Raw genomic sequence first — 25,731 nt, 5'->3', positions numbered from 1 at the left:
GCAATGCCTTCTTGCGGCACTTTTGGACCCCAGCAGGGCTTTGCTGCCGGACTTCAACTCCCTGGTTGTTCCCAAATGGGCGCTGATATCGAGGGCCACTGCATCCAATGATTGGGGGAAATTTACACACCCCAGAGACAGTCCTTCCCTGTCCTCCTTTTTTGCTATGCACATGTCCGGTCGGAATACCTGTCCATTTGTCTGGGGCTTCATCTTTTTTCTGGCTGGGATGTTCATACATCCATTAAGGAAGTCTTGTCCTCTCTTGGCTGGGATGCCTTTTTGTGCACATGGGGCCTGCAGTCTGGATAATGGTATCTTCCCAACTCCTTGCCAGGATACCTACCTACCTAGATATCTACCTATCTATTATGGGGGGTGGCTGGGTCCCCTTCTACCAATCCTCATTCCCACCCAGAAGTGCAATTGGAACCAGGTGGTCAAACACCTGGAACACTTTTGCGGGGTGGGGGGGGCTATAAAAGGGGCCAGCCACCACCATTCAGTGCCCAAAATCAGGAGGAAGAGGACAAGGTTGCCAAGGAGGAGTGATGGTGCCAAACGGGAGTATTTTGGTCGTTTGTTGAGTGCTTTTGGGACTGTGTATTGCCTGTGGGGTTCACGGGGAAGACGTGCCACACAGGTGAAGAAAATAAAGTCTTCTTGTGTTTTTACATGAGCCTCTGTCTGAGTCTGTGCCGGGTCGGGCGCTATACAGTGTCCAGTATCACACTGTCTATCTATCTATCTATCTATCTATCTATCTATCTATCTATCTATCTATCTATCTATCTATCTATCTATCTATCTATCTATCGTGTGTATATTTAGTAAGCAACTGGTTATACTTTAAATGGTTAAGCATTCTCATATAATGTTAACTTCTTTATGTTTTAACTTTTTCATTATTTTAATTCTTGCTAAATCATGAATTCTTTATTAACTTCTTATTTATTCTTTAACATCCATCCATCCATCCATCCATCCATCCATTATCCAACCTGCTATATCCTAATTACAGGGTCAGGGGGGTCTGCTGGAGCCAATCCCAGCTAACACAGGGCACAAGACAGAAAACAAACCCTGTGCACACATACACACACACACACACACACACACACACACACACACACACACACACACACACACACACACACACCCACACACCAAGCACACACACTAGGGACAATTTAGAATCGCCAATGTACCTAACCTGCATGTCTTTGGACTATGAAAGGAAACCGGAGTACCCAGAGGAAACCTACGCAGACACAGGGTTCTTTAACATCAAGTGTTCTTATTCCATATTATTTCTGTCTTGTTTATGTGTTGGCAGTCCAGTGGAGAAGGTCATGAGAGCACAGGGTTTAGCACCTTCTAGGTTTCTAATCCCATCCTGGGTCTCTCTGTGTGTACTCCGAGTGTTCTCCTGGTGTTTAAATGGTTTTTTTGCAGGTATTGTGTTTTGCTTCCATGTCTTCATACATTCCGAATGTGTTCCTGCCTTCTGGTCTGCATTCAGATAATGAGGGCCTCGTCTCTAACCCAGCTGTGTATTTTGTGTTTGATCACTATATCCATTTTCCTTATTTATCTCCTACATTTATGTTTTCTCTCCGTAGGGGTGGAAGAGCAACACTGGCGACCATGCCAATCCCAAATCTTTTCAAATAAGCTCTGCCTCTTCGAGAGGCTGACTCACAGCCCACATAAAATCCAGGTCAGAGACCCTCTGCAAACCCACCTCTTCTATGTGCTCAACATCCTCATGATTACAACAGCAATGGGAGCGGTGCGTGTAAACAGGTAAGCGTATCAAACCTTTTTATTCTTTGGAAATGCTCACTGAGGACAGGCATCTGCAACTTGCTCTTAATAATACAGCAGTGCTCACTAAATTATATTAGCCAGGGCTTCTTAGCCAAACCACAGTGTTTGACCTTTAATTTGGCCAACAGCCAGGGCACTGGGCTCAAAATACAAACTGTGCTTTATTATGACTCTGTGGAATCTTTAGTAATTGTATAATGCTGACAAAGTAGACAAGACTTTGGTATAATGTTTCATATGTAAGATAGTATCTTCAGCACCTGGAGCTGTCCATCATGAAAAACTGAGCCAAATGCAAGAGGAGCTATAGATTCATGGCCTGAGTGTGACCTTGGCTGAGATGAAACAGTGAGTCTCCTAAGTTATCTCTCAAGGAAAAACTGCTAGAGATTCGGATCAAGTGACAATAATGGGATTCTATCCAGCCCCCCATTCAGCATTATTGTAATGACCATCTGATGGGCAGATCCAGGTGTGAGTTCTGTTTTCCCTATCAAAAAGAATGTCATGCCAAACCTCAGTTTGTTATTCACCAGGGGTCTCATTTAGAAAGCTTGCATACGCTGAAAAGAGGCTCAAAATGTGCATACGCAATTTCCTACGCAATCGTCGGGTTTTATAAAACAAAACTTGACGGTGGGAACATGCATATATTTACAGCAACCCTGACCAATGCATACATGACATTTTGGAGAAACGACGAGATAAAGAAGATAAATGCAGCCAATCTGGCTAAATGGCGACTCGCGAGTATTATAACTCGTATTACTGAGCCGTTATTACAATATATGTTGATGTGACAAACATTTTATACCTCAAAAGTGGTGAAAATGAGGCACAGACCGCATTTTAGTGCCATTTTAAGAAAGCCAATGCTGTGTATTTGCACTGAAGAACGTTTTTGGGGTTTTTTGTCAGTTAATATCTGCTACTTATTGCCACTTCTCAGGGAACTTCCCGACAGGTTAGAAATATCTCAGCCATGCTTCACGCCATCATGTCTGCTGTGCTGGAAACCATTAAGCAAACAGTGAGGCACTGCATCCAGTTTTTGTCTGGTGTGGGTGTACATACAACATGTTTTTGCAAACATAAAATGGAAATTTGAAGCTTCTTAATGTAATCTGCGCAGTTTACTGTGCTTATATTGCAATCAGGACAGCTAGCGAGAAGGAAGGAACGTTTGTTAATTGTGACATTCCATTAATGCACAAGGCACCTGTGATATCAAGATGTGGCTGACAAGCATTGTGTGATGTAATGGCGTGTAACAAAAGGCGCTATATAGGCGCCGTCCCAACACTGACAGACACAGGAGGCACACTTATAAAAGAAATAAACTTTTATTTTCTTCGTCTGTGGGCTACGTCTTCCCCGTACCCACAGACACAACACAGTCCCACACTAAGCACAAGCACAAATTAAAATAAACAAAAATCAAATCTCTCTTGTCTTTATCTCCTCCACTCCTCTCCAGCAAGCTTAGTCCCTCTCCTCCCGATTCTGGCTTTCGGAGTAGTGTCTGCTGGTCCCCTATATAGGTCACCCAGGTGCTCGTTGACCCACATCCTGCAGCACTTCCAGGTGTGGCTGAAGAACCACCCACACAGGCTCAGGGACAGTTGCATCACATCCTGGCGGCACACCCAGAACCAAAATGGGCTGTAAAGAACTCCAATTCCCATAAAGCCCTGCTGGAGTCTGAGGTATTGATGCCATCCAGGGGGTTTGCGATCTAGTGTTCCGGGGGAGATGATACTCTGTCCACACTTGCTCCCCCGGTCCTTCCAAGGGGCCCCAGTCATCCATGACAGGCACTGTACGTGGTGGCTGGCTCGTGGGCAAGGTAACTGGCTGAATGCCCAGCTTTTGAAATGGCTTATCCTGTACTATTCATTTTAACAGCCATCATGTCATTCATTACATGTGCCAGGTGATAGTAGCTCCCCACTCAGACGCTGGTGCCTCACGCTTTTCCTGGACCCCCAGAACACAGAGGAGAGGTGCTATAGTGCTGTGAATGATTCTGCACTTAAATTTTAAGAGCACAGCCAGATACTCCTGAAGGCAAGTGGTGGGCCAGCCAATCAAGTTCTCAAGTTCTGTAGTATGGTGATTGCATATGTATGAGGTTGATTAGCATGTTCCTTATATGGCTGTTTCAGGGTGGCGTTTGAGGCAGATTCACAAGGGGATTGTGATTTAAAAAGGATAAATTGAGTAGTAATGTGCGTACCCCAGGTATTACACATCTGATGCTTCTGTCATACTCCTTTCCTGTTTTTTGCTTTGCTGTGAGCACATTTTCACACTCGAATCCAAGCAAAGCTTTATAAATGATGCCCAAGGTTCTTTCCATTATTGCTAATATATTTTGGATGAATTGTACAGTTCTATAAGTCGGTCACTTGTTTGACCCTTTGATGTGTGTAGCATATGATTCTTTTTTATTTTAAATAAAATTTAAATAACATTACAGTCTATTTTTTTCTTTACCAACTCCTCCAAAAAGAAAACAGAATTTTTAAGAATGCTCACATTCCCAAGCAGTGTGGAATAAGAAAATCAAGACAGGGCTGAAATAAACAGAAAAGGAAAGAATAAAAAAGGCTAATGATCTTCAAGAAAGATAGGACACGATACTTTACCTGGAGCCAAAGGTATATGGTTTCAACTTGGAGGGGATGTCAAAGTTGACGACTAAAATTGCTGATCTCGTCACCTAAGGATGTCAGATTATATGGCTAGGAATTGCAAGGGATGACAACTCCATGATGACTTTTCAGTACACTTTTCACATTTCCAAAGTATTGTGAGCTCACTCCTTTTTCTGACAGCCAATATTACGAATGCTTTCCAGGTATGGAGAGGTCAGCTGCTATCTCAGCCCGTTTATTTTTCCATTCTGTCAAGTAAAGCCAAACACGAGACTTCAGAGAGATGAGTTTCTCTTATGTTTGCAAAGTCCAAAACACCCACGTTCCTCTCACATGCTTACAAGCCGGCCACTAACAAACTTCAGGCAAAATCAAACCTGTCTGTTTTGTCAGTACAAGACGCAGACTGGTTGGATTGAGTCACTGGGTATGTCACACGACACAAAGGAATGTCACGGGAATGCACAGTGACACAGTAAGAAGAATAATTACTGGAAAAGTAAATGTGACAGGGCCTCTATGTAAATCAAGTGGGTGTTATTGTTAAATTAAAAGGTATACGTTTCACTTTAAATATCTTTTCCAATGCGAAATTCTTACGTGAAATGGCTTAACCACTGTTGGAATATGAAAAGAGCCGAAGTGCAATTTAGATCTGGCCTCATTCATTTTTTATTTATGGCCAAGGGAAAAACACAGACGATTTCAGGGTTAAATGTTGCAACATTATTTTATCATCAGTACCGAGAGTACTATACATCAATATGCTTTTTGTTTCTGCTCTACCTGATGTAAATTAAATCAAGACCTCTGTGAGGCAGACAAAGATTTGGAGATCCAGCAGGCCCCCATTTAATGATGAAGAATGTAGGAAGAGAATGAGCATCCTGGCTGAGAAGGAGGGTGATTTATTAACTGAAGGAAGTGGGCAACACTCAGTGGAGGACGGAAGAAGGAAGAATTGTGTATTTATTGTGTAATTGTGGCTGATGTCTGGAAAGTTGATTGCAGAAAAGTACTTGGTTAAAGTATTTTTTATTTATTTTATCATAGTAACATGTTGAATATTAATGTGTCTTTGGTTTTCGGCTCAATCCTGCCCTCTTGGGCTCACAGGGATGAAACTTGAGTAAATAAACAAGCACACAAGGGTGCTAAAACAGTGAAAATAAAACAGGGCTTCTGAGTGTAACAACCATCCAAACTGATTCCCTCAGAAGTTGATTGCTGGTTCCCGGATGGGGCAGGACTATGCAGTCAAGAACTAGAAGTGCTACCCTTCATCCTCCAGGTGACATCTCTCTGAACTGCAGGATGAAAAAACGTCTCGTTACAGGGTTATATAGCGGATCTCATCAGAGCCTTGAAGATGAATCCTACTTGTGTGTTCCAGACATTTTCATATATTGTTTCACTTTTACTTCACTACATTTTCAAACACAAATGTCTACTTTTACTCTGAAACATTTTGTTAGAAACTACAATATTAAACCTGAAAACAAATGGGCTACACAATGCTGAACAACTGGTTTCCAATAAAGTTCTATGTATGTATGTATGTATGTATCTATCTATCTATCTATCTATCTGTCTATCTATCTATCTGTATTTTATTCTGCCGACTATACTAAAATTTAAATCTATCTATCTATCTACAGTTGTGCTTGAAGGTTTGTGAACCCTTTAGAATTTTCTATATTTCTGCATAAATATAACCTAAAACATCATCAGATTTTCACTCAAGTCCTAAAAGTAGATAAAGAGAAACCAATTAAACAAATTCAACAAAAATATTATACTTATTGAGGAAAATGATCGAATATTACATATTTGAAGGTGGCAAAAGTATGTGAACCTGTAGGATTAGCAGTTAGTTTGAAGGTGAAATTTGAGTCAGGGGTTTTCAATCAATGAGATGCCAATCAGGTGTGAGTGGGCACCCTGTGTTATTTAAAGAACAGGGATCTATCAAAGTCTGCTCTTCACAACACATGTGTGGGAGTGTATCATGGCACGAACAAAGGAGATTTCTGAGGACCTCACAAAAAGAGTTGTTGATGCTCATCAGGTTGGAAAAGGTTACAAAACATCTCTAATGAGTTTGGACTCCACCAATCCACAGTCAGACAGATTGTGTACAAATGGAGTAAATTCAAGACCACTGTTACCCTCCCCAGGAGTGGTTGACCAACAAAGATCACTCCAAGAGCAAGGCGTGTAATAGTGAGCGAGGTCTCAAAGGACCCCAGGGTAACTTCTAAGCAACTGAAGGCATCTCTCTCATTGGCTAATGCTCATGTTCATAAGTCCACCATCAGGAGAACACTCAACAACAATGGTGTGTATGGCAGGGTTGCAAGGAGAAAGCCACTGCTCTCCAAAATAAACATTGCTGCTTGTCTGCAGTTTGCTAAAGATCATGTGGACAAACCAGAAGGCAATTTGAAGAATGTTTTGTGGACGGATGAGACCAAAATAGAACTTTTTTGGTTTAAATGAAAAGCGTTATATTTGGAGAAAGGAAAACACTGCATAAGAACCTTATCCCTTCTGTGAAACATGGTGGTGGTAGTATCATGGTTTGGGCCTGTTTTGCTGCATCTGGGCTGGGATGGCTTGCCTTCATTGATGGAACAATGAATTCTGAATTATATCAGAGAATTCTAAAGGAAAATGTCAGGACATCTGTCCATGAACTGAATCTCAAGAGAAGGTGGGTCATGCAGCAAGACAACGACCCTAAGCACACAAGTCGTTCTACCAAAGAATGGTTAAAAAAGAATAAACTTAATGTTTTGGAATGGCCAAGTCAAAGTCCTGACCTTAATCCAATCGAAATGTTGTTGAAGGACCTGAAGCGAGCAGTTAATGGGAGGAAACCCACCAACATCCCAGAGTTGAAGCTGTTCTGTACGGAGGAATGGGCTAAAATTCCTCCAAGCCGATGTGCAGGAATGATCAAAAGTTACCGGAAATGTTTATTTGCAGCTATTGCTGCAAAGGGGGGGTCACACCAGATAATGAAAGCAAAGGTTCACATACTTTTGTCACTCCTCAAATACGTAATATTCGATCATTTTCCTTAATAAATAAATTACCAAGTATAATATTTTTGTCTCATTTTTTTAACTGGTTTCTCTTTATCTACGTTTATGACTTGAGTGAAATTCTGATGATGTTTTAGGTCATATTTATGCAGAAATGTAGAAGATTCTAAAGGGTTCAGAAACGTTCAAGCACAACTCTATCTATCTATCTATCTATCTATCTATCTATCTATCTATCTATCTATCTATCTATCTATCTATCTATCTATCTATCATGAACTCTTAAGGAACAATTTTTTTGTAGAATTATTGTCATATGTGGAGAATGTGGGATGATCTTCAAACATGTGCTGCTGGTGTTAACACCCACTCACCTAACCAGTCATTTCAAATACTCCTCGCTGCAGTCTGCAGTAGGCGGGGCTGGATTTTTGGGGCGATGTCAATGACGTCCAATCCCAGTCTCAGTTATCTGCAATGCTCATGCCACTGCATTTGCTCTCTGTCTTCATGGCAACCTGCCGAATGGGTCAGAGGTTGATCAGCAGGCTGCGATAAGGTGGGCTTGTACATTCATGTGCTGTGGTTCACTCACCTTGTCACGTGTGTTGCTCACTGTATGTTCTGGGCATCACATCTTTAAAACAGATAATGAACTAATTAGAAAAGCTCAAGAAAATTAAAAATCCACTCTTTTGTGACACTAAAAGGGCTAAAGTCTAGGTAAAGAGCTATATTAAACATTATTTAACCTTCTCATTGTTATGCTTACCTTTAGAAAAATGAGTCATAAACAATATTAAATGTTATTATGTGTAGCAGAAACATGCATACCAAAACATCAACATACAGTAAATACTGTAAATACTGCAGGAAGGTATGTCTAGTGTTTACTGCTGTACTGAGACAGATTTAGTGCACATCCCTTGTGTGACATGTTTTGAATCAGTCACCAATGCTCAGCCCGAGGTTGCAGTTGGGACAGTAGAAGCCTATTTCTTTGTGCACTTTTCTTGTGATATTTATTCTGTTCCTTGTGTATGAGAGGGTAAAATGTCAGCATCTGATGTGGACAATTGACGTGACTCTTGTGTTATTGTGGGCTCCCACAGCACAAGTATTAGTGACTTCCACATTTTCCTGACACGAACATTGATAGTTGCTGCATTGTTAACAGTGCTTCGGGGGCTAATATCATTCTTGTCATTCTATTTGATTGTAATAATAATAATAATAATAATAATGATGATGATGATGATGTGCTAAAGTGGCATAGGGGGCAGTGGTGCTGCCTCATGAATCCAGACATGGTCTGTGTTGATGTTTGTTTAGGATCTCCCTGTTATAGTCCAGTTTTCATCCTACATACCCAAAGACATGCAGTTTAGGTTAAATAGCAATTGAAAGCTGGCCCCTGTGACCAACAAAGATCACTCCAAGAGCAAGGAGTGTAATAGTGAGCAAGGTCTCAAAGGACCCCAGGGTAACTTCTAAGCAACTGAAGGCATCTCTCTGATTGGCTAATGCTCATGTTCATGAGTCCACCATCAGGAGTACACTGAACAACAATGGTGTGTATGGCAGGGTTGCAAGGAGAAAGCCACTGCTTTCCAAAACAAATATTGCTGCTCGTCTGCAGTTTGCTAAAGATCATGTGGACAAACCAAAAGGCAATTTGAAGAATGTTTTGTGGACGGATGAGACCAAAATAGAACTTTTTTGGTTTAAATGAAAAGCGTTATGTTTGGAGAAAGGAAAACACTGCATTCCAGCATAAGAATCTTATCCCATCTGTGAAACATGGTGGTGGTAGTATCATGGTTTGGGCCTGTTTTGCTGCATCTGGGCTGGGATGGCTTGCCTTCATTGATGGAACAATGAATTCTGAATTATATCAGAGAATTCTAAAGGAAAATGTCAGGACATCTGTCCATGAACTGAATCTCAAGAGAAGGTGGGTCATGCAGCAAGACAACAACCCTAAGCATACAAGTCGTTCTACCAAAGAATGGTTAAAGAAGAATAAAGTTAATGTTTTGGAATGGCCAAGTCAAAGTCCTGACCTTAATCCAATCGAAATGTTGTTGAAGGACCTGAAGTGAGCAGATAATGTGAGGAAACCCACCAACATCCCAGAGTTGAAGCTGTTCTGTAAGGAGGAATGGGCTAAAATTCCTCCAAGCCGGTGTGCAGGAATGATCAAAGTTACCGAATGTTTATTTGCAGCTATTGCTGCAAAGGGGTCACACCAGATAATGAAAGCAAAGGTTCACATACTTTTGTCACTCCTCAAATACGTAATATTCGATCATTTTCCTTAATAAATAAATTACCAAGTATAATATTTTTGTCTCATTTTTTTAACTGGTTTCTCTTTATCTACGTTTATGACTTGAGTGAAATTCTGATGATGTTTTAGGTCATATTTATGCAGAAATATAGAAAATTCTAAAGGGTTCAGAAACTTTCAAACACAACTCTATCTATCTATCTATCTATCTATCTATCTATCTATCTATCTATCTATCTATCTATCTATCTATCTATCTATCATGAACTCTTAAGGAACATTTTTTTTGTAGAATTATTGTCATATGTGGAGAATGTGGGATGATCTTCAAACATGTGCTGCTGGTGTTAACACCCACTCACCTAAGCAGTCATTTCAAATATTCCTCGCTGCAGTCTGCAGTAGGCGGGGCTGGATGTTTGGGGCGATGTCAATGACGTCCAATCCCAGTCTCAGTTATCTGCAATGCTCATGCCACTGCATTTGCTCTCTGTCCTCATGGCAACCTGCCGAATGGGTCAGAGGTTGATCAGCAGGCTGCGATAAGGTGGGCTTGTACATTCATGTGCTGTGGTACACTCACCTTGTCACGTGTGTTGCTCACTGTATGTCCTGGGCATCACATCTTTAAAACAGATATTGAACTAATTAGAAAAGCTCAAGAAAATTAAAAATCCACTCTTTTGTGACACTAAAAGGGCTAAAGTCTAGGTAAAGAGCTATATTAAACATTATTTAACCTTCTCATTGTTATGCTTACCTTTAGAAAAATGAGTCATAAACAATATTAACCCCTTGTTGCCTGAATTTATTTTCAATTGTATAAAAAAATAAATTATTTGTGTTTTTGCTGTCAAATAGATGCTAAATTAAGTGGAGATTGTTAATTTGAATGTAGCACATATATTAGATATAAATTTAGGTATGATGCAAATTAGCGACATTAGGCATAATTGGGAATAATAGTAATTAAACAAATTTTCCACTCTCAGGTATGTAGATTATTTTATTGATGCTGTTATTGATCAGTTCCTCCAGTCAACAATCCAAATTACAAAAATTTTCCAAAAATCAGTAGAATGTCATGAAATTAACAACAAGTCATATGAGGAGAAACAGTCTTACTCATGGAATTCTCGAAAGCAGTTGTTGTTCTTGTTGAGGCACAGGTGAACATTGCACTTTGAACATTTTATTACAGTCTGGCCCTTACAATCTGGCGTTTGCAGCGTTGCGTTCACTTTCAACCACTGGCCAGTGACCCACAGCATCTGAACGGACTTCCATTGTTGGAATAGCCTTAGCTGGACCTCGATGTTTCTTCTTTTCAAATCCCTTTCAACATCAGATGAAGGCCGCCCCCTCTTCTTCCTTGACATATCCTTGCCTTGCATGCAGAGTGCCTGTGCAATTGATGTTCTAAAAGCAAGCAAATCCTTCTGCTTCTTTCTTGGAACATCCAGTGAATCACAATCACATCAATACAACAACCAGCTGTTTACAATGACCATATCAACAAAATGAAAAAAGAACCTATGATGGTACTTTTTTGACCTTATGTGGATGCGATAATATGCAATTAGTGCATCAAGAGCATCAACGCCACTCACGAACTTGTTGTACAGGCTGATGATGTTTGGACATTCTATCGACACTTTCTTTTCGACTTTCTATCCCATCTTTCTACATTAGAAGCAGGCTGGGCACTGGCAAAAGTGCTGGCAACAATCACCCCTCTATTATCAAACCATTTTACTGCTCTTATTTCTACATTGACTACAACAACCTTTTTCTCTTCAAATGTCCCTCTTCCCTTCTTCTTCATATCGGTGTCTACGCTGAAATTGCACCCTTGCAGGTGACTTTGCTGCACGGTCCCAAGGGCTGGTATTCCCTTGTTTGTAAGGGCAACAAACAAGTCCAAGGAAGAAAACCAGTTGTCAAAATACAGTAAGTGATTGAGAGCACCACGAATAACTTGTGCAAGCTTCAGCACAATGTTTCCACTTGCACCAATGTTAGGTTCTCCAGGCACAGGATCTATTTTCCCTGCAAATATATCAAATGAATGCACCAGTCCTTTTGTGTCACAAAGCACAAAGATTTTGTATCCCCATTTGTTTGACTTCTTGGGGATATATTGCTTTAGACTAGCTCTACCTTTGAATGGCACCATTTGCTCATCAATAGACAACATTTGATCTTGTGGGAGAACCTGAAATTTTGGGAGAAGTGAATCAATAATTGGCCTGATTTTGAAAAGCTTATTGTAATTTCCATCATTGTTGCCTGGCATGTTGCTGTTGTCATTGAAATGAATGAATTTTTTAATTTGTTCCCATCTGTCTCTGGATATCACATCAGCCACCTGTGCTACTTGACATTCACTGGACCAGTACATTCTTGACTTTGGTAAATGTACAACACTCATGTACACTACAGTAAACTGCTCCAATTCATTTTGATCCAATTTGAGGGCACTATTTGGATTTTTGTGTGCAATACAGATAACTTTGTTGTGCAATACTATCCAAAAGATCAGCATCAAAAAAGTCTCAGGAGTACTGAATTGGCAGTCTGATTTCATCAGCATCTGGAAGAGCAGCTTGCCAAATTGAAATGTCTTTTGCAGAATTCTGTTGTTGCACCGTCTTCCACACTACCTTTTGCTGTGTTCTCCTTGCAGTAGCAGCTGGTCGCCTTCTTGCACTATTAGCACTGGTGCTAGTAGGTGCTTCATGATTGCTGTCAGAGTCTTCATTACTGTTGCTTTCTTTGTCAGTACTCTCATTACTGCTGCTTTCATTTTCAGAAACATCACCTTGTGATAATGGTGTAGGTATGTAGACTTCATCGCTCTCCTCATTGTCACTGAGAGAGCTGTCATCACTTTCAACTGGTGGAACCCTGATTTGAAGTCCACCAGCTCGCTTCCCATAGAAAGTTGATGTGTTCATTTTGTTCTGCCTCAAAATGAACGGCAGAAATCACATTTATATCTCAGTATGCTATTTTTACATTAATTCTAGAAATAAACTAGGATAAAAATGCAAAGCATTTGAAATCTATGCACAGGAATTCGAATTTCTATGATATTGCATCTAAATACAATATTTTTCATATGCAGCCATTATTGCCGAATGTAGCGAAAAAGCGACATAGCAAACGCGTCTAACTTCCGAATTTTCGTCACATGTAGTCTATTCTGAAATATCAGCAATAGAAGAAAACTATAAGCTTATATGTATTTTTATCTTAGCGCAATTTACCTCAGATATGGAGAATTTCGCGAAGTAAGCAGCCAAAATCCACGTGCATGGAAACGCCAACGCCTCGCTTCAATCAGGTGGTTGTAGTTTCCACTAAGACCGCTAGATGGGAGCAGAAGCACTTTCAATTCAATCCTTGGAACGTATCGAATACGCAGCAACCGGCATTAGCGGGATACGCATGCCACCTCGGCTGCATTCAGCCTGCAAGCGGTTTGATGCGAATTCGCGACAATCGTCTACAAGGGGTTAAATGTTATTATGTGTAGCAGAAACATGCATACCAAAACATCAACATACAGTAAATACTGTAAATACTGCAGGAAGGTATGTCTAGTGTTTACTGCTGTACTGAGACAGATTTAGTGCACATCCCTTGTGTGACATGTTTTGAATCAGTCACCAATGCTCAGCCCGAAGTTGCAGTTGGGACAGTAGAAGCCTATTTCTTTGTGCACTTTTCTTGTGATATTTATTCTGTTCCTTGTGTATGAGAGGGTAAAATGTCAGCATCTGATGTGGACAATTGACGTGACTCTTGTGTTATTGTGGGCTACCACAGCACAAGTATTAGTGACTTCCACATTTTCCTGACACGAACATTGATAGTTGCTGCATTGTTAACAGTGCTTCGGGGGCTAATATCATTCTTGTCATTCTATTTGATTGTAATAATAATAATAATAATAATAATGATGATGATGATGATGTGCTAAAGTGGCATAGGGGGCAGTGGTGCTGCCTCATGAATCCAGACATGGTCTGTGTTGATGTTTGTTTAGGATCTCCTGTTATAGTCCAGTTTTCATCCTACATACCCAAAGACATGCAGTTTAGGTTAAATAGCAATTGAAAGCTGGCCCCTGTGACCAACAAAGATCACTCCAAGAGCAAGGAGTGTAATAGTGAGCAAGGTCTCAAAGGACCCCAGGGTAACTTCTAAGCAACTGAAGGCATCTCTCTGATTGGCTAATGCTCATGTTCATGAGTCCACCATCAGGAGTACACTGAACAACAATGGTGTGTATGGCAGGGTTGCAAGGAGAAAGCCACTGCTTTCCAAAACAAATATTGCTGCTCGTCTGCAGTTTGCTAAAGATCATGTGGACAAACCAAAAGGCAATTTGAAGAATGTTTTGTGGACGGATGAGACCAAAATAGAACTTTTTTGGTTTAAATGAAAAGCGTTATGTTTGGAGAAAGGAAAACACTGCATTCCAGCATAAGAATCTTATCCCATCTGTGAAACATGGTGGTGGTAGTATCATGGTTTGGGCCTGTTTTGCTGCATCTGGGCTGGGATGGCTTGCCTTCATTGATGGAACAATGAATTCTGAATTATATCAGAGAATTCTAAAGGAAAATGTCAGGACATCTGTCCATGAACTGAATCTCAAGAGAAGGTGGGTCATGCAGCAAGACAACAACCCTAAGCATACAAGTCGTTCTACCAAAGAATGGTTAAAGAAGAATAAAGTTAATGTTTTGGAATGGCCAAGTCAAAGTCCTGACCTTAATCCAATCGAAATGTTGTTGAAGGACCTGAAGTGAGCAGATAATGTGAGGAAACCCACCAACATCCCAGAGTTGAAGCTGTTCTGTAAGGAGGAATGGGCTAAAATTCCTCCAAGCCGGTGTGCAGGAATGATCAAAAGTTACCGGAAATGTTTATTTGCAGCTATTGCTGCAAAGGGGGGGGTCACACCAGATAATGAAAGCAAAGGTTCACATACTTTTGTCACTCCTCAAATACGTAATATTCGATCATTTTCCTTAATAAATAAATTACCAAGTATAATATTTTTGTCTCATTTTTTTAACTGGTTTCTCTTTATCTACGTTTATGACTTGAGTGAAATTCTGATGATGTTTTAGGTCATATTTATGCAGAAATATAGAAAATTCTAAAGGGTTCAGAAACTTTCAAACACAACTCTATCTATCTATCTATCTATCTATCTATCTATCTATCTATCTATCTATCTATCTATCTATCTATCTATCTATCTATCTATCATGAACTCTTAAGGAACATTTTTTTTGTAGAATTATTGTCATATGTGGAGAATGTGGGATGATCTTCAAACATGTGCTGCTGGTGTTAACACCCACTCACCTAAGCAGTCATTTCAAATATTCCTCGCTGCAGTCTGCAGTAGGCGGGGCTGGATGTTTGGGGCGATGTCAATGACGTCCAATCCCAGTCTCAGTTATCTGCAATGCTCATGCCACTGCATTTGCTCTCTGTCCTCATGGCAACCTGCCGAATGGGTCAGAGGTTGATCAGCAGGCTGCGATAAGGTGGGCTTGTACATTCATGTGCTGTGGTACACTCACCTTGTCACGTGTGTTGCTCACTGTATGTCCTGGGCATCACATCTTTAAAACAGATATTGAACTAATTAGAAAAGCTCAAGAAAATTAAAAATCCACTCTTTTGTGACACTAAAAGGGCTAAAGTCTAGGTAAAGAGCTATATTAAACATTATTTAACCTTCTCATTGTTATGCTTACCTTTAGAAAAATGAGTCATAAACAATATTAAATGTTATTATGTGTAGCAGAAACATGCATACCAAAACATCAACATACAGTAAATACTGTAAATACTGCAGGAAGGTATGTCTAGTGTTTACTGCTGTACTGAGACAGATTTAGTGCACATCCCTTGTGTGACATGTTTTGAATCAGTCACCAATGCTCAGCCCGAGGTTGCAGTTGGGACAGTAGAAGCCTATTTCTTTGTGCACTTTTCTTGTGATATTTATTCTGTTCCTTGTGTATGAGAGGGTAAAATGTCAGCATCTGATGTGGACAATTGACGTGACTCTTGTGTTATTGTGGGCTACCACAGCACAAGTATTAGTGACTTCCACATTTTCCTGACACGAACATTGATAGTTGCTGCATTGTTAACAGTGCTTCGGGGGCTAATATCATTCTTGTCATTCTATTTGATTGTAATAATAATAATAATAATAATAATAATAATAATAATAATGATGATGATGATGTGCTAAAGTGGCATAGGGGGCAGTGGTGCTGCCTCATGAATCCAGACATGGTCTGTGTTGATGTTTGTTTAGGATCTCCCTGTTATAGTCCAGTTTTCATCCTACATACCCAAAGACATGCAGTTTAGGTTAAATAGCAATTGAAACTGGCCCCTGTGTGAGTGTGAGTGTGGGTTTGCTTGTAAGTGGGCCCCCCAATGCACTGAATGCGTTGTGCCCAATGTTTCTGAGACAGGCTCCTCCACACTAAATTGGACTAAGTGGGTTGAGAATGTCATGTTATTATAATAATAAGGTACAAGCAAGTATTGGAACAGCCCATACTGTTTGTAAAGGAGTGTAAAATATTTAGTAAATAAGAAGCTGATTATAGTCTAGATTTGTAATATCAGTTGGCACATCCAAAGAAATTTGTGAAAAAATAATATACAAATAAATATTATTATTACATTACATTACATTACATTTACTTGCTTATCAGACACTTTTATCCAAAGCAACCTGTGAAAGAGGTCAAGCAGACATCATCTTGGAGGTCTCTTTGGGAACAAACGCTATAGGACAAGGGTGCAGAAACCGATCATCGCAAGTAAAGAGTTTAGAACAAAACACAAGCGAGTTACAATTCTTGAGCTAGTATCGCTTACACAGAAATGTCCCAAAGAAGAGCGTCTTCAAATGCTTTTTAATTACGTTGAAGAAGTTGGAATTTTGAATAGAAATGAGCAGACTGTTCTCACAGCTAGGAACTGCCAACAAAATGTGATGGCACCACCAGACGCTGCTAAGTATTACATTATATGCTAAATTTTAATCTTTCTTCTTCTGACAGATTTCTTCTGATGATTTATCAAGGTAACACTGCTGACCAAAAGCTGCAGAACTCATGGTTATTGATGTTCTTCTCATGTCTGAAAAATGTACTTCTTAAGTTAATTTACGACAGTGAATTCCCCTATTGATCTTGTGTGGTGGTGTGTATGAATGAGGACTGTTTACTTTTGGTTCCTGCCTTCCCTTCAGTGTTTTCATATCAAAGTGGATTTAGAAGGTTAGATGAGAATGATGACAAGAGTAAAATATTAATAATAATTTACTGATACTCTATAAACTCTACAAGAACATAAGAAAAAAGGTGAGAGGAGGCTTGCCAATACAGTCCAGGCTATTTTCCAATTTAAAAGTTATAATTCATCCACCAGCAAGAACAGGGGATGTGAGGGGGTCCTGCACAATCAAGTTAATATCTCTAAAAACAGTAACTGATGACCGAGTCTTCTTTTGAGGATTTTGCCAGATGATTTAAAGTTAGTGCTGAACCAAATTCTAATCACTTAGCAAACCTAACAATGATAGCTTCTTTATATCCAATGCTCTGGGCTTGAATCATATGCCTGGACATTATTCGTGAATCTGGGTGGGTTCTGCCCGGTATGATCTAGCTTATTATCACAAAGGTAAAGCACCGCCACACACAAAATGTTGCATGTTTGCTGGTGGTCTGTCTGGTCTGCTTGTGCGCCCATATGTGCTGTTTTGGGAATAGACAGGAAATTGACAACGTCAGCCCTTATGGTTGGACGTACGGTTTCAGAAGTAATTTTCATAAATCACACTGATTTCTTAAAGGAGAGGGAGGACAGCAATCAGAGGAAAAAGACTGGCAAACAAGATAAATGGATCAGCATATGTATTGGCCAAATAAAAGGAATTACAGCAACAAAACCCTGTCGAGATGCAATAGGTGAAGGTCAACGTCCATCTCCAGGGATGGGAATCCTGCATTTAGTTATGACTAGCAGACGCGGATGAACTCGTTGAAAGTCCTTTTTTATGATGGTGCCGCCCTGACTGTGGGAACATTTTACATTTAAATATTCAGATTTCATCTACCCATTAAAATATGACAACTCAAACTCTGGACTGTTGTGTGAACTTCAAGATTGGCTGGGTTGTACATTTCACTGCATGTATTTTCATTCACCAAACTTCTGCCAGTAGTTTGACTGATTTTATTATAAATGCACCTTATCTTGAATGTCTAATTTATGGTGAGTCAGTATGGTGGTCTAAATCAGGGGTGTCGAACTCCAGGCCTGGAGGGCCGCAGTGGCTGCAGGTTTTCATTCTAACCCTTTTCCTAATCAGCGAGCAGTTTTCACTGCTAATTCACTCCTTAATTTTAATAGCCCTGTTTTGGAGGATTCAGTCCTCTGAATTGATTTCTTTCTTCATTAAATGACAGCCATACAGAAATGACATGTGAAACGAGCCAACACTTGACTAGCTAAACTGGGATTTCAAACTCCAACCAGTCTCTTGATGAGAAGCTGATTCTTGCTGTTGATTAAACCCGTTATGTAATTCCGTGGCTTGTTGCTGCTCTCATTCTGCCACTGCAGACATTTCCAATGCTGTTGATTTTTCTGTTTTTTCTAAGAACACCGTCAAAAAGTTTTGGTAACCTAAGAGATCAACTTTACCGAGACCTTCACCCTTCTTTATTTTTAGATATTGTGTGATAGGCACAGGTGAGCTGGTCATGTGATGGCTCGTTTTGTGTCTCATTATTATTTGGCTGCTAATTAAGGAAAAAAGAGACAACTAAGGGGCCTGAGTCAAGTTAATTAAAACTAAGACAAAAGAAGTTAATTATCAGCCAAAACTGGTCACTAATGAGGAAGATGATCAGAATGAAAACCTGCAGCCACTGCGGCCCTCCAGGACCGGAGCTCGACACCTGTGGTCTAAATTACACAATTAAGTACACAATGAACAGAAAAGGACTCTTCAAGGAACTCTGTTGAAAAGGGATTGAAAAGCACACATCAGGAAATGGAGACAAGAAAGTACCCAAATGCACAGGAAACCAGAAAGGAAAGGGTCAGTGTCAGCACCTCCTCTCGACCCGGAGCAGTAGCACATACAGTACATACCACAGCTGAGCCTGGCGAGTGGTCCAAAGGCGCACATGTGTGACAAGTGATTTGTCCTAAAGCTCTTCAATGAGGCCTTAAATAGTTTACTAACAATCACAAAATTAGTTAAGTGTATGGGTTAGAAGATGCTTTATAAAACCAGGAGAAGAATGAATGAAAATGGGATGAAGAAGACTGAGTGAAAGGGAGTGCCAATGGCTGTTTTGGAGAAAGCACACAAGGAAACCCAGAAAGGGCTCAAGTTTTAGACTCTCATAAATAGCATTGTAAAGACTTTGCGTTGTGCTTCAGGACACTGGGGGATGAAAGGTTGCTGCATAGGAAGAATAAGTGAAGAGCTTTTGAGCACAGCTGACTTCTTCCAAAATAACTGCAACTCATAATATTGGTGTTTATCCATCCATCCATCCATTTTCTAACCCGCTGAATCCGAATACAAAGTCACGGGGGTCTGCTGGAGCCAATCCCAGCCAACACAGGGCACAAGGCAGGAATCAATCCTGGGCAGGGTGCCAACCCACTGCAGGACACACACAAACACCAAGCACACACTAGGGCCAATTTAGAATCGCCAATCCACCTAATCTGCATGTCTTTGGACTGTGGGAGGAAACCGGAGCGCCCGGAGGAAACCCACGCAGACACGTGGAGAACATGCAAACTCCATGCAGGGAGGATCCGGGAAGCAAACCCGGGTCTCCTAACTGCGAGGCAGCAGCGCTACCACTGCGCCACCGTGCCGCCCTATTGGTGTTTATTGTTCATAAAATGACATGTGTTGACACTTTTTCTATAGTGTCGTTTGTTGTGACTGAAGACAGAGAGATATAATTAAAGTTAGTAAAAAATCTTTTATTAATACACACTAGGCAAAGGTAAGATGACAGAGAAGCACAGTCCTAGGACACCTGCCCTTCATCTGCCTCGAGGGGTCGGTGTCCCAAATCTTTTATAGGGCCTTTGTCTTATGACTTTAGTTGCACAAGAATTTCAAACCGTTACATCTTACAACATTTTGCTTGGATCAGCATTTACCACATCCTTTAAGTTCATTTAGTTGGTCACTTGTGGTTTTAGTTCATCAGTTGGTCACTTGTGGTTTTTTGTTCGTTAGGAGAAACAAGAAGTTGTACTTGTCATGTGCACTATAGACAAGACAGGGTCTGCATGGATTTTGTCATGTACACCAGATTGATCAAACTATTTATTATTTTTCCACACATGTATAAATGATTTTACAATATGTATGTAATCATAATACGTGGATCAATATTCAACAACTGTGTTTACAAAATGGACGTATTTGGAAAGGTTTTAAACTGTTCCCCTGTGCCCCATAGCCTCCAATGTAAAGAATCAGTGTGGCCAACAGAAATTTTTTTATTTTTAGAAAATGTTTCCCTTTAGAACAAAATGTCTTGTGGTAAATGCATTTACACATGTTTGTGAAGAATTAACTTTGACTTGAAAAGTACCAAACTTCAATAAAGTTTCAGAAGTGAAAATAAAAACATATTCAATTGGTCACATGCATTCTCTGATTATTTTATTTTTATTTCCCCCTGCAGGTACAGCATTGTCTCAACAGATGAGGATGGTCTAAAAGTATCAACCCTTGGATTGCACAATGGAGGTGGTGGAGTCCAGGCTGGTAGCCTTCTACACCAGTATGGCAGCCACAATGGAATGGGAAGTAAGGTTTCAACAATGGGGCGTGGACGACTCAGAAGTCGATTTGTGAAGAAGAATGGCCAGTGTAATGTTGTTTTCACCAATATGCATGACAAGCCCAGACGGTACCTAGCTGACATCTTCACTACTTGTGTTGACATACGTTGGCGCTACATGCTGGCCATCTTCTCTGCCGCCTTTCTCATTTCCTGGTTACTCTTTGGCCTGGTGTTTTGGGGAGTTGCTCTAGCACATGGAGATCTTGACCTAGTACAAGACCATAATGGCTTAGTAGGAGGCCTGGGGAAAGAATGGAAACCATGCATTCTTCATGTTCATAGTTTTGTTGGGGCCTTTCTGTTCTCAATTGAAACTCAAACAACAATTGGATATGGCTTCCGCTGTGTAACAGAAGAGTGTCCAATTGCTGTCGCAACTGTAGTTGTCCAGTCTATTGTAGGCTGCATCATTGACTCTTTCATGATTGGTACCATAATGGCCAAAATGGCTCGTCCAAAGAAGAGGGCACAGACTTTACTGTTTAGCCACCATGCAGTGATTGCTTTGAGAGATGGCAAACTTTGCTTGATGTGGCGTGTTGGAAACCTCCGGAAGAGTCACATTGTGGAAGCCCATGTCAGAGCACAACTTATAAAGCCATACATGACAGCAGAAGGTGAATACCTCCCTTTGGATCAGACTGACCTAAATGTAGGTTATGATGTGGGTCTAGACCGCTTGTTTCTAGTCTCTCCTTTGGTCATCGTTCATGAAATTGATGAACAGAGCCCACTGTATAGTCTAAGCAAGGAAGATCTAGAAGCAGAAGACTTTGAAATAGTTGTGATCCTGGAAGGGATGGTGGAAGCAACTGCGATGACCACACAGGCAAGGAGTTCCTATCTCGCTCGAGAGATTTTGTGGGGTCACCGTTTTGAGCCAGTGGTTTTTGAAGAGAAGAATCGCTACCAGGTGGACTATTCTCGGTTCCACAAGACATACGAGGTGCCATCTACCCCACGTTGCAGCGCAAAAGATTTAAGTGATGCAGCCTATAAGGTTACAGGATCTGTAGTGTCCCATCAACCTTCTCACCTCACACCTCCTTCTATTGTCCCACTTCCCCCAAGTGCATTCTGTTATGAAAATGAAGTCGCGCTACACTGCAGGGAAGATGAAGAAGATGAAGACGAGCTCAACCGGGGAGCCAGCGAAGTCAGGGAGTTCCGTGAGCCTGATGAGGTCATGCGTGTGCTGGAGGTAGAAAACCGATTAGAATTTGATCGGCTGCAAGCCGCTATTCCTCTTGATGCACTGTCATATAGAAAGGAATCGGAAATATGACTGGCACCGAACCTCCCTAGGATATCATAGGCCTCCAGATTGTGTTGGTGAGTTAAAAAATACAATCGCATATAGGTTGTCAAAACTATCGACTCCTATGTTGATTTTTTTCTCCCAAGTACATCTGGATCGGAAATGGACAGGGTGTTTTCGATTGCAATTAATCCACCTTCCTTAAGACTGTTTACTCAGATTTATCAAATTCTTGTGAATTTGTCCATTTCGCATTGAAGACTAAGTCTTAGTAAGAGAGATTAGGTGAAGTAGAAATCCTCTCCATTTAAGCAGACTTGTTTCGAGGCAATTGAGTTGAAGTTTGAGAGCAAACAACAATATTTGTCAAATCGGCAACTATTATTCCAATTATATGTTTTTTCAAACAAAGTCAGCATTTTTAAAGTTACCATCCTACGCAGTTCTATAAAAATGCCAGACAATCTTCTCAGACAATCTTGGCTTATGGAAAAAAAATAAAACAAGATAACAAAAAAAGAAAAATCTTCTAGACTTCTGCACAGCTGCAGTTTTTTTTTTTTTTTCTTCTTCTTGTTTTCAATATTTTCACCTAACGGAATGAGAGAAGTGATGTGTTTAACTGCAATGGTGACGGGGAGAGGAAGAGAGGAGGGGAGGCAGGTAGAACTGCTCACTGCTCTTAACAGTGGCTTGCTTTGACTGCATTTGAAATTACAAAACAGGCAGATTTTCTCTCTCTTTTTTTTTGTTTCTTTTCTGGCTTCCAGAAAAACTGCCAGGACGCTATACATAAGGCTGCCGTTCATTTACTTAAAACAAAAAAAACGAAAGAAAAAAATACTGTAAAGTTCGGCGTTGACAGTTTTCCAAAGGACTCTTTAATTCTTTGTCTCCAATCAATGGTTGGCAGTTTTTAGTACCAAATTAGCTTTCTTTGGAATCCAAATAGCTGTTTTCTCTTAATCCACTGCAGATTATTAATTCACTATCCATCTCCTTCTGTTTATTTTGTAAACTCTCTTGTCAACAAACAATGGGAGGCGACTTCCTTTGTTCACTTTTCATTGCATGCATTGTGAATTCTGTGAAGAGGATGTTTTTGTTTTAACTTCATTTAGACCTTAGACTTTGTTTTTTTTTTTTTTTATAAATATTTTTCTGGGCTTATTTATACTGTATATGTTTGAATGTAAAAAAAAAAAAAAAAGAAAAAAAAAATTCTGTTTCATAGCATGAATTGCACAATGACCTTGTACTTGAAGAAAAACAAGTAAAACTCTAAATATATTTCAGTCCCTGATCCCAAGGTTATTCCTATTAACCAAATATTGTAAATGGAAATTGATACAATAATACATATGGTTCAGAGCTGTGTAATAAAATTGGATTAACATATTTAAAAATGTGTCTCTGAAAATTCAAAGAAAATATGTGATAGGCCTTAAGCTGAAGCTTGACAAGCCTAAAATTGTACTGTTTGAAAGCCGAAGGATGTAATTCCAGTGAGCAGATGTTTGTGCAGCCTACAAAGTGATTAGGCTCCATTCAGAGACTCCCCCGTGACTGGGAAGGCCACACTCATCATGTCATTTGCTTTGCACAATTCTTAAGAGGAACACCCAGGGACTGAAATGTCTTTGAGGGGTAGTGATTGTTTGGGTATTGATTTAGCATTAGGTGGTTTTTTTGTTTGTTTATCTGACTTTCGTTCTCATTAAATTACCTTTTTCCCTTTTTTTGATAAGTAGCATTGAAATATCCCACTTCACCTCACCATCACACCATGCTCCCCGCAATAATCAAATTATATATGAAATGAAACTATATACTTTTTAAAAAAAAATTTGGATTGGATTTGCATTGTTTTGCAATAGCTTAAATAATGATGGCCAATCATTCACTTCTGGTTGGATCATGCAACCATTGCAAACATTTCTAAGCTGTTGTTATCACAGTCCCTAAAAAGTGTGGCTCTGGTTCCGCACCCAGTGAGCCTGTCATAACCAAATACAAAAAACAGTTCAGTGAACACTGCGATTTCCCTCAATATGATTTTAAAAATGCTTTCAAAATTCAAATAATAGCTTTAATGTTGCAACAATAATTTTTGTGCCAAATAGACAGATAATCAATGTTTACTTTGTGCTGCACCTTTCCACTTCTCTAGTTTAACACTAAAGTTATACACACACATTATCTCCATACATATATACACATACAGTGGTGTGAAAAACTATTTGCCACCTTCCTGATTTCTTATTCTTTTGCATGTTTGTCACACAAAATGTTTCTGATCATCAAACACATTTAACCATTAGTCAAATATAACACAAGTAAACACAAAATGCAGTTTTTAAATGATGGTTTTTATTATTTAGGGAGAAAAAAAATCCAAACCTACATGGCCCTGTGTGAAAAGTAATTGCCCCTTGTTAAAAATAACCTAACTGTGGTGTATCACACCTGAGTTCAATTTCCGTAGCCACCCCCAGGCCTAATTACTGCCACACCTGTTTCAATCAAGAAATCACTTAAATAGGAGCTGCCTGACACAGAGAAGTAGACCAAAAGCACCTCAAAAGCTAGACATCATGCCAAGATCCAAAGAAATTCAGGAACAAATGAGAACAGAAGTGATTGAGATCTATCAGTCTGGTAAAGGTTATAAAGCCATTTCTAAAGCTTTGGGACTCCAGTGAACCACAGTGAGAGCCATTATCCACAAATGGCACAAACATGGAACAGTGGTGAACCTTCCCAGGAGTGGCCGGCCGACCAAAATTACCCCAAGAGCGCAGAGACGACTCATCCGAGAGGTCACAAAGACCCCAGGACAACGTCTAAAGAACTGCAGGCTTCACTTGCCTCAATTAAGGTCAGTGTTCACGACTCCACCATAAGAAAGAGACTGGGCAAAAACGGCCTGCATGGCAGATTTCCAAGACGCAAACCACTGTTAAGCAAAAGAACATTAGGGCTCGTCTCAATTTTGCTAAGAAACATCTCAATGATTGCTAAGACTTTTGGGAAAATACCTTGTGGACTGATGAGACAAAAGTTGAACTTTTGGAAGGCAAATGTCCCTTTACATCTGGCGTAAAAGGAACACAGCATTTCAGAAAAAGAACATCATACCAACAGTAAAATATGGTGGTGGTAGTGTGATGGTCTGGGGTTGTTTTGCTGCTTCAGGACCTGGAAGGCTTGCTGTGATAGATGGAACCATGAATTCTACTGTCTACCAAAAAATCCTGAAGGAGAATGTCCGGCCATCTGTTCGTCAACTCAAGCTGAAGCGATCTTGAGTGCTGCAACAGGACAATGACCCAAAACACACCAGCAAATCCACCTCTGAATGGCTGAAGAAAAACAAAATGAAGACTTTGGAGTGGCCTAGTCAAAGTCCTGACCTGAATCCAATTGAGATGCTATGGCATGACCTTAAAAAGGCGGTTCATGCTAGAAAACCCTCAAATAAAGCTGAATTACAACAATTCTGCAAAGATGAGTGGGCCAAAATTCCTCCAGAGCGCTGTAAAAGACTCACTGCAAGTTATCGCAAACGCTTGATTGCAGTTATTGCTGCTAAGGGTGGCCCAACCAGTTATTAGGTTAAGGGGGTAATTACTTTTTCACACAGGGCCATGTAGGTTTGGATTTTTTCTCCCTAAATAATAAAAACCATCATTTAAAA

The 25,731-nt window shown here is 40.2% G+C and overlaps 1 protein-coding gene across 1 annotated transcript in view; it reads left to right on the top strand.

Annotated features, from left to right (window-relative positions):
* Window positions 1–23,195, top strand: part of LOC120537014 (ATP-sensitive inward rectifier potassium channel 12) — a 107,919-nt gene extending 84,724 nt beyond the window's left edge. Inside the window, exons 2-3 of the mRNA XM_039765608.1 lie at window positions 1,623–1,806; window positions 20,615–23,195. Coding sequence (XP_039621542.1) covers window positions 1,769–1,806; window positions 20,615–22,061 — 1,485 coding nt within the window. The 5' untranslated portion in view covers window positions 1,623–1,768 and the 3' untranslated portion in view covers window positions 22,062–23,195. The remainder of the gene's footprint in view (window positions 1–1,622; window positions 1,807–20,614) is intronic.
* The last annotated feature ends 2,536 nt before the right edge of the window (window positions 23,196–25,731 follow it).

This window comes from Polypterus senegalus, chromosome 10 (genome assembly GCF_016835505.1).
Source record: "Polypterus senegalus isolate Bchr_013 chromosome 10, ASM1683550v1, whole genome shotgun sequence".
Taxonomy (NCBI): Eukaryota; Metazoa; Chordata; class Cladistia; order Polypteriformes; family Polypteridae; genus Polypterus; species Polypterus senegalus.
Note: the sequence above shows the minus strand (reverse complement) of the source record. Positions and strands in the feature narration are given on the sequence as shown.